At 44.3% G+C, this 10,361-nt stretch overlaps 1 protein-coding gene across 1 annotated transcript in view; it reads right to left on the bottom strand.

The window, feature by feature from the left end:
- Positions 1–212: 212 nt before the first annotated feature.
- Positions 213–10,361, bottom strand: part of FAM83B (family with sequence similarity 83 member B) — a 74,357-nt gene continuing 64,208 nt past the window's right edge. The window contains exons 3-5 of the mRNA XM_065402131.1: positions 6,747–6,871; positions 733–2,589; positions 213–693 (exon numbers count right to left, since the gene is read on the bottom strand). Coding sequence (XP_065258203.1) covers positions 213–693; positions 733–2,589; positions 6,747–6,871 — 2,463 coding nt within the window. The remainder of the gene's footprint in view (positions 694–732; positions 2,590–6,746; positions 6,872–10,361) is intronic.

The raw sequence follows: 10,361 nt of genomic DNA, 5'->3' as shown, positions 1-10,361 counted from the left end.
TAAAACATCTTTTAGACACAGAACTTGTGTAATGACTGAAGTATAATAACTCTAGGTTTATTACATAAAAACATATACATCAATTCCAAAGTTCTAACCCCTGCAGAAACCCTTGTAAACTTTACAGGCCTCCCCATCCGTCTAAGTCAGTTAAATACTTACAGTCCTGCTGCCTTTGCTATTTTTCACACAGTCCTCAGACTATATAGGTGTTATTTGTTTTTGTATAGTAAGTTTCCAAACTTTTGCATAAATCCTCGAAGCTTGTTTTCATTTGGCTGTAATGGACGGTATACAGTCGAGTTGTAATGAGCCACTTGATTGCCCCTTGCATAGTTATTCTCTAAGGTTTTGCTTTTTGTTTCTGGGAGGTGTGTACTGCTCTTGGGTGTATTTCTTGCTGGCTGACCAGAGCTTTCCATCTTCAAGAATGGCTCAAAGCGACTATAAACACGTCTTTCACTCAAACGAGATCTTAATAACTCCTCTTTGTGCTTTGAGTTTCCAGGCTGGGATGTCATTGTGCTTACTCTTTGTGGAGAACTAGAAACAGGTGCAGTTTCCTGGGTAGCATTAGTTATAGCTTCTTTCACCTCTTGGTACTGGATCTGTTCAGTATTAAATCTTGGAGTGGATGCATCTCCTAGAGTTTCTAAGAACTTTTCAGGGGGGCATAAAGTAGGGCACTTTTTACTGCTTTCATCAAATGGAGGTTTTGGAGACTTTGGTGGCTTGGGAGACTTTGGTGGCTTGGGAGACTTTGGTGGGCTCAAAGTGACATCCTCTTTACTTTTATGCAAGCTGCCTTGTGAATTGGTTGAGGTGGTCCTCTTTTTTCTTGGAGAGGAATCAGCCTTAGTCTCAGATATTTTTGGCTTTTGATTCTCTTCGCCTTCAGAAACCAACGTGTCAGAACTGCTGCACATTCTATAAAACACAGGACCTTTGTTTTTTGACAAGTTTTCCTTCTTGTCTTGTGTGAGATTCAGCAATGACCTCAGTTTCTGGGATCCCTTTTTCAGGAAACTTGGAGAATTCTTATTTTCTTTCTTTAAAGTACATTCTTTGCTAGGTTCCTCTTTGCTATCTTTGGCTAGAGCAGCCACAGAGATGGCCTTTGTGGTAGTGGGGCTCTTTGATTCTTCTTCAAGATTTTTCTCTTCATGTTCTATGTGGTTGGTCACACTGTGAAAGCTTTTAGAGTTTTTTATTGTATCCTCTGGGGGCTTTAGATTTTCTGGCCGCTTAAGTCTCTGCCTAGTCAGTGTGCTGTACACATAGCTGGACGCCTGTTTGTTGGCACCATGATCCAAAGTGGACTTGGAGTTGTCAAACATAGGGAAACTTCGCCTTTTTAGTATATTTTCATTTTGGTGGTTCTTCACATTTTCTGCCTGTCTGTTTACATAGAAGGCTGTGTACATGTAGATAGATGGGTCCTGAGTGGCATTTGGGTATAAAATAGGTTTTTTGTTTTCTGCAACCTGCATTCCAGACTTTTTTGGTTCATCTGAGTCAGGTGGGACGTTAGTGCTGACCTCTGCTGATTCTTTGTCGGTCACATTTTTCACAATCGGGATATGATTGGGCGTCCCTTTAGGTGTTTCACTTCCCTCTGAACCAACGATAGTGGAATTTGAAGAACTTGTACAGCTGCTTACTTCCTGCTGTTCTGGCAAAGTTGGCTTAAAAGCTAATGATGACCTCAGGCGAGAATGAGAATAAAGGGCATGAGCTTTAATATTTTCCGCTGTGTCATAGCCCTCATACCTATCACCGCCTGCTGATCCACTGCAATCTGCAGCAGAATCTGACTGATCATTTAAGTAGGACTCAATTCGCCAGTTACGGAGAAATGATTTTGTAGTGTGTTCAAGGGTTGGCATCCTCTGCTGCAGATAGCGGATATGATTATCTGTTCCATTGAAAGACCTCCGTACAATTGAATTTCTTTCTGCAATATTTATCTTTGGCTGTGCAAACCGATCAGCAAAACTTTGTTGGGGTGTATTGCAATTGTTTGTATAGCCTCCCTTTAATGAAGATACAATACTAAGGCTATCAGATGGCATCTTCCAAGTATATGATAGATTATTGGCCCGATTAATAGCTCTGTGTAGCAAAAAGTAAGGAGTCCTTTCTGGGTTTTCCCCAGCATAACTATGTCTCTTCCAATGCTCGTTTTGTTCACTGGGTTGATTCTGCCGAATTTTATTTTGCATGTTAAAACCTGGATGAAAGGGTAGTTTGTTGTAGGTTTGATTTCTCAAACCATATGTATCTATTTCATTCACTGCATATCTTCCTCGAGTTTTCAAGTAAATGGGATCTAGTTTGTGAATCTTGTCTTGCCTACCAAAAAGGTTTCGTTGGCTGGAAACCGAAGCTAAAGAAGACTGTGAATGCTGGCATGTGCCATTCTCCCAGAGTATCCTGTGACTATTTACCCTAACTAATTCTGAGGCAAATGAACTAGGAACAGAGGAACGGGCATACAGCGTCCTAAACTCTTCATCAAAGGATTCAACCAGTTGTCCTGTGATAACTTGAACCATGCTGAGGTTGGTTTTTTCAAATGACCACATAAAGCTGAAAGCAGAACAAATTACAGTTAGCAATACTCTAAAACTTTTGGACAAATGCATCATACCAGGCCTCATTATTATGAGGGCCTCTTCCCACTCTCTGATTTAGCAAACATATTTTTTCATGCACAAATACTTATTCATGCAGTTAACTGTGGGCATGATTCATGGCACTTAGATATGGAGGGCCTGACCCAACTCCATTTGAATTCAGTGGGAGACTTACCATTGATTTCAGTGGGAGCTGCATTAGGCCCATAACATTCTAATTGTACTTACAAACTCTTTACATTTCAATGTTTCCATCCACAAATTGGGTAGATAGGTGCACAAGTGCAAATAATTTCACTAGCAATTAATAGTGTATGTAAAACTGTAGGTACAATTATTTGTAGGTGCAAAATTAGCCCTGCAATTCAGAGGCCGCATCTGAAAATTAGGCCCACAGTATGCATAAGTAATTTGTATTATTATATGAAAATAGTAAATTAGGAATATATGCAAAAGTCTTTCCACAGTTCTGAATAAATAAGAGCTTGTCTACACAAACATTTACTTTGCTGCAAGCTAGGATGTGAATCTACCCCATTCTAGCCTGCTGTGGATTAACTGTCTGTGTGCTCCCTGCTGCCATACATTAGTAGTTTGTTAACGTGCTTCAATGTAATCCAATTTCAAAGAGGACTAGATCAAAGCACATTAACAAACTTTTAATGCGATTCAGCTGCGTCTATGCAGACAGTTAAAATGGGGTAAATTCACACCCCCGCTTGCCACAAACTAATTGTGTGTTGACAAGCACTAAATAAATCCTCAAAAATATGTACACTGGAATTGTTAAATAAATTAACTCCTCCAGTAGACCCCAAGAATTGGATAGTGAAATCTCTTCATAACATACATACATACATAATACTTTGATAATGGAAATTTAACTCTCCTGTAGTGTGTTCAGAATGGTTGAAGGACGTACCAATCACAGCATTAATGGAGAAGGTAGCTTTACATCAGCAAAAAATGCAAAAAAAACCCACTATAAATGTTGTGTCACATGGATGCATTAATGCCATTGTGATTAACAAAAGTGTTACTCCTGGGGGAATTCTACATCACTGCGTTTGCACAGAATTCATGTCCCCCACAGATTTCTTTGCTTCCCTGCAGAAAAATTACTTCTGATGGGGGAGCAAAGGGAAGCCCCAAGAGTGGTCAAACACCCCTCCCCGGCATTGCAGGCAGGTTGGTTCAGGCACATGGAACCGCCAGTAGAGATGTAAATCACCGCTGGGGGAAGGGGCTAGGCAGTTGTGCATGTGTGAGAGGGAGACACTCTGTCCCTCTCGCTCACTATTGCAGCATGCTCGGTGTGGAGGGGCAGGGCTTTGGGGTGTTTCTGAGGAGGTAGGCGTGGGGCAGGCTCTGTCCCCTCAGGCAGAGCACAATGTAGCAGCCTGCCTGCTTAGTGAATTCCCCCAAGCGTATAAAACAGGTGTAAAAGGTTTAAGGCTCCTTTACATTGCCAGAGTTGTGTAAAGGACAGTACGGCCTTATAAATGCTTACGGTGCTTTAGTGATTAGAACTGGTCTAAATTTTTGGACTGAAAACATTTCCTATCAAAATGTGCTCCATGAACTATTTGCTACTGATCTTTCTGGAGATGGTCAGTAGCCAATATAAATTGTGAGTTTAATTCCCCAGTCCTCACTTGCTGTTCAGTTGCCTATGATGTAACACTGAGCATATGGCTGCATTTATTTGTTGACTAATAACTAGAAATATAGGATCAAACCTAGTTACATTACTAGTAGGCAAGGGGGTTGGGGGATTTCCTCCAATGCTCCCCACTCCCATTCTCCATCCATTGTATTGTAGTTTAAACAAATTACCGAAATAATTGAAACCAGAGAGTGATTATATTGCATTATTTTAATAAATAAAATATGCAGAATTTTAAAATATTCTGTGCAGAATTTTTGACACCGAATTTCCCCAGAAGTAAAGTGCCACACCGTGATGTCACTATTAAAACTACATATTTTGTAGATTACATTTGTAACAGATATACATTTATTTTATGATCCCATTCTTCCTTGCATCAAAATAATTAAAGAAAACTGAAAGTGAAGGTATTAAGCAATATGTTACCATTTGTTGGTCCTGATGATAGTAATAAGGATTGTTGAGTTAATTTGAATGTCTTACTTCTTTTATTTTATTTGTTCAGTTAGTTTTGTATTTTTCAGGAAAGAAATATGAAAATATAATAGAATTACATCAAAAAGTTAACGTAATGAATCATGTAAAACAGTTCTATTTCTCATTCATTTTCAATGAAGTTATTAAATGAGCGTACTGCACTTTTGAACATTAAAAAATTCTGTAGTTTTAACTAATTTTTAGAAGACAAATTCAAATATGATAGTCCTAGCTACCATACTTGCTTGAAACATTTTTTTTAATGGAAGCTTAATTTCAGCAGAAATGGATGATTTAGGCCCCAAAGTGCCTGGTCATGAAAACAGCAATTTTCTAAAATGCTTTTCTTTGAGACATAGTAATTTTCAAAGTCACATTCTCACAGACACTAACATTTCAAAGGCATTATCGGTGAAAGATGTCAAACCAGTCAGATTCCCTCTGCGTCCTCTTATACTTACTCACTTTTGAACCTGGCACTTCCCTCATCACCTTGCACACCTCACAACTGAATTTAGTTAGCTGAGTCTCACTAAGCAGATTGTCAGCTGGTGTACACTGGCAGAACTCTATCAGACACCAGCTGAGGATCTAGCCCATAATCTCTATGTTGCTGCAAATAAATTTGAGAGCCCAAAAGAGAGAAGTGTTGCAAGAAAGGCAAATAAAAACGTCTAATACTGTGAAAGACAAAGTTGGCCATCCTCCTTTTAGCTTACCACATTTTTATAGTCTCTTCTACCTCCTCAATATGTAAGTTATGGCAATTTTCACTCCCTTGCACATATTTGTATATTGTTAAGTAGATATAAGTTGGTCTAAGGGAAATCTAACCAAGTGTAAGAGAGTCTAACTTATCTTACCTTATACATTATCACCTCTGAATTTGGATCACAGTGTAGAACACAAAACAGGAAAGAACAAATTAACGATGCAAGTATCTGGAGGACTATTACAAATAGAAGTTTAACAGGAGAGCTTATGAAATATACCTTGGTGATCTTTTCTAAGGAGAATATTAAATAAGAATAATTAAATGGTATGGGACAAATACTGGGGTCCTTACTCTGGCCTTGTCTACACTACCGGGATAAGTCGACCTAAGTTATGTTACTCCAGCTGTGTGAATAATGTAGCTGGAGTCGACGTAACTTAGGTCGACTTACTGCGGTGTCTACACTCAGGGGCGGCGCTATGTTTTTTGCCGCCCCAAGCACGGCAATCAGGCGGCCTTCGGCGGCATGCCTGCAGGCGGTCCACTGGTCACGTGGATTCGGCGGCGTTTCTGCGGGTGATCTGCCAGTCCCGTGCCTTCGGCGTACCTGCCGCCGAATTACCGCCGAAGCCGCGGGACCAGCGGACCTCCCGCAGGCACACTGCCGAAGGCTGCCTGACTGCCGCCCTCACGGCGACCGGCACGCCACCCCCCGCAGCTTGCTGCCCCAGGCACATGCTTGCTGTGCTGGTGCCTGGAGCCGCCCCTTTCTACACTGCACTGCGTCGATGGGAGATTCCCTCGCACCAACTTACCTCACTCTTTTCGTTCCAGTGGAGTACCAGAGTCGACGGGAGAGCAACCTGCAGTCAATTTACCGGGTCATCACTAGCCCCGCTAAATAGATCCCCACTGCATCGATTGCAGCAGCGTTGATCCCCGGTAAGTGTAGACATGACCTCTATTTTTACTGACTTCTTTGAACTGAAGCCAAATTGAGTCTGTTTGAGTCCTTATTCACTAAATACTGAATGAGGAGTTCAAAATTTGGCCCTACATTATGTTAGTTACCCAACAAAACTTCTATGTCAGACTTATTAAATAATATACAATATAAATTATATCAAAGTTAACCATAGAGTATACTGACCATTTTCAGAAATAGCAAAATTACTTATCATGAAAGAGTCATATTCTGATTACCTTTAAGGAAACATATTCTATTCACAGCTTTGTGTATTGAATTTACCTGTAAGTACCATACATGACTTTCTTACAGTCAACCAGAAGAAATTTCTGTTCCATTTTTCCATGGAATTTTGCTCCTGATTTGGAATAATAATCTTGTCCTTTTACTGTCCGCACCCTCATGTTCTGAAAAAGATTATAGAAGATGTTTAAAATGAACAAAATTAACGTTGCTGTTTATATTTAAGATCTCAGGGCCTGATACTGCACCTTTAAGTATCAGGGATGTAGGGGGTTGGAGGCTGAGAGAGAGAGAGAGAGAGAGAGAGAGAGAAAGAAAAACTGTTACCTACCTTTCGTAATGTTATTCTTCGAGATGTGTTGCTCATGTACATTCCATTCTAGGTGTGTGTGCACCCATGTGCACAGTCGGAGACTTTTGCCTTAGTGGTATCTGTAGGGTTGGCTGTGGCGCCCCCTTGAGTGCTGCGCTCATGCATCAGTATACCGCCGAACATGCGCCCCCTCAGTTTCTTCTTGCTGGCAACTCCAACAAAGAGCCAGGAGGACGGGTAATGGAATGGACATGAGCAACACATCTCGACGAACAAGATACAAAAAGGTGGGTAACCATTTTTAATTCTTCGAGTGCTTGCTCATGTCGATTCCATTCTAGGTGACTCAGAAGCAATATCCTCGTAGGTGGGCTTGGAGTTCATGGTCTTGCGGCTTGCCACACTGCTCTACCGAAACCAGCATCATCCCGAGCCTGCTGGATAAGCGCATAATGGGACGTGAACGTGTGGATGGATTACACGGTGGCTACCTTACAGATGTCCTGGATAGGCACCTGGTCTAGAAAAGCTGACGAAGAGGCTTGCGCTCTGGTTTAGTGGGTGTTCACGATCACCGGAGGTGGCACCCTTGCCTAATCATATCAGCAGTGAATGCAGGCAGTGATACAAGAAGAAATTTTTTGAGCAGACACTGGACGACCTTTCATCCTGTTGGCCACCACGACGAACAATTGCGTCAAATTGCGGAATGCCTTGGTCCTTTCAATGTAGAAGGCTAGCGCCCTCCTGATGTCTAGGGAACGCAATCTATGCTCCTCCTCCTCCTCGTTATGCGGCTTTGGGGAAAAAACAGGTAAGTAAATGTCCTGGCCCGTATGAAAGTGTGAGACCACCTTGGGCAGGAAAGCCGGGTGCGGCCGCAGCTAGACCTTGTCTTTGTAAAAGACTGTATACAGCGGTTCCGAGGTAAGTGCCCTAACCTCAGAGACCCAGCGGGCAGATGTCATTGCAACCAAGAACGCGACCTTCCAGGAAAGGAGAAAGAGAGAGAAGGAAGCCAGAGGCTCGAAGGGAGGGAGGGGGGTCCCGTGAGCTGCGACAGCACAAGTTTCAGGTCCCACGGAGGGATGGGGTCCCTGATGTGTGGGTAGAGGCGCTCGAGGCCCTTGAGGAACCTGGCAATCATGTCCTGGGCAAAAACCAACCTACCGTCAAGTGGCGGATGGAAGGCTAATATAGCAGACAAGTGGACCTTGATAGTTGAAAGGGACAGGCGTTGGAGCTTGAGATGCAAAAGGTAGTCCAGGATTAACTGCAGTGAGGCCCGCTCGGGCCGAATGCATTTATTCGAGATCCAACAAGCGAACCGCTTCCATTTGGCCAGATAGGTTGCCCTGCTGGAGGGCTTTCTGCTGCCCAACAGGACCTGTTGGACACCAACCAAGCACTCCTGTTCCTCTACATTTAACCATGCAGCAGCCAAACTGTCAGGTGCAGCGCCGCCAGGTCTGGATGCAGAAAACTGCCGTGGTTTTGTGACAGCAGATCCAACCAAAGCAGTAGCCATAATGGAGCAACCGCCGAGAAGTCCAGCAGCATACTGAACCAGTGTTGGTGCGGACACGCCAGCGCTATGAGGATCACTTTCGCCCTGTCCTGCTTGAACTTCATGAGGACTCTGTGGATCAATGGAACTGGGAGGAAGGCATACGTTAGAGCCCCCGACGACAGAAGCAGGAAAGTGTCCAACAGGAAGCCTCTGTCGAACCTCTGAAAGGAGCAGAAAATGTGCCATTTCTTGTTCTGCCTAGATGTGAACAGGTCCACCTGTGGAGTAGCCCACCTCTCGATGGAGAGACCACTCATGGCGAAACGAGAAGGTCCTGCTGAGGTGATCTGCCAAGGCATTCCTGGCGCTGGGGAGGTGTGCGGCTACGAGATGGATGTTGTGTTGTACACAGAATTCCCATAGCCTGAGGCTTCCTGGAAAAGGGCAGACGACCTAGTTCTGCCTTGCTTGTTGATATAGAACAGAGCCGCTGTATTGTCCATCAGGACCTGGACCACCCTGCTATTTAGGTGAGGTAGGAAGGTGTGGCAGGTCAAGCAGACCGCTCTGAGCTCCCTGACATTGACGTGTAGGGAATGATTGAGACAGAACCAATGACCTTGCATGCTGAGATTGCCAAGGTGGACTCCCCATCCCAGGTCTGAAGCATCGGAGACAAGGGTAACCGATGGCGAGTTTTTGCCACCGTGCGAGTGATGACAGGATGTGGTCCAGGCCCTTGACCACACGGCCTATGTTGTGTCTGTTGGGGGCGAAGATCGATGCCAGCCACGCCTATAGTGGCCTGAGGTGGAGCCATGCATGCTGGACCATGTAAGTACAGGCTGCCATATGGCCCAACAGCCTCAGGCACATATGAGCGGTGGTAAGAGGGTGGGTTGCACGCACAAGATCAGGTCTGCCATGGCCCAGAACCGGGTCTCAGGAAGGAAGGCCCTGGCCCGAGTAGAGTCGAAGACTGCTCTGATGAACTCTATGTGCTGCACTGGAACTAAGGTTTACTTTTTCTCATTTATTAACAGCCCCAGGTCACGACAGGTGGAGCAAACCAGGTTGAAATGACACTGAACCTGATCCCAGTATCGGCCCTTTATTAAGCAGTCGTCGAGATATGGATACATTTGCACACCTCGGCACCTTAGGTAAGCAGCCACTGGCCACTTTGTAAATACTCTTGGGGCTGACGAGAGACTGAAGGGCCGTGAATTGAAAATGGCAGTGGCCCAACACAAAACAGAGGCAACGCCTGTGCCCCAGGACAATGGAAATATATGTCCTTTAAGTCGAGGGTGGCGTACCAGTCTCCCAGATCCAGGGAGGGAATAATGGAGGCCAGAGAGACCATGTGAAACTTCAACTTCTTGAGATACTTGGGTCTGAGGCCCCCTTTTGCTTTTGGGATTAGGAAATAGCGGGAGTAGAACCCTTTCCCTTTCATGTCTGGAGGGACCTCCTCCAGAGCCCCCAGGCACAGAGGTTCTCAACCTCGTGAACGAGTAGTTGCTCATGAGAAGGGTCCCTGAAGAGGGATGAGGAAGAGGGGTGGGAAGGAGGGTTGGTCATGAACTGCCAGGTGTAGCTTGAAGATATTATGTCGAGCACCCAACGGTCCAAGGTCAGCCGCAACCACATCAACAGGAAGGGGGGTGGATTCTGGGAAGTGACTGGGGTGCTGTCTTCGGGTGCATCCTCAAAACACCTGCTTCTGGCTTCCTTGGCCTCTGGAAGAACCAGGCTGGATAGAGGAATGGGAAGACAAAGGGTGCCACAGCTTAAACCCTTTATCTCTTCCTTCTTCCTGTAGGAGCTG

This window comes from Emys orbicularis, chromosome 3, assembly GCF_028017835.1.
Source record: "Emys orbicularis isolate rEmyOrb1 chromosome 3, rEmyOrb1.hap1, whole genome shotgun sequence".
NCBI lineage: Eukaryota > Metazoa > Chordata > Testudines > Emydidae > Emys > Emys orbicularis.
Note: the sequence above shows the minus strand (reverse complement) of the source record. Positions and strands in the feature narration are given on the sequence as shown.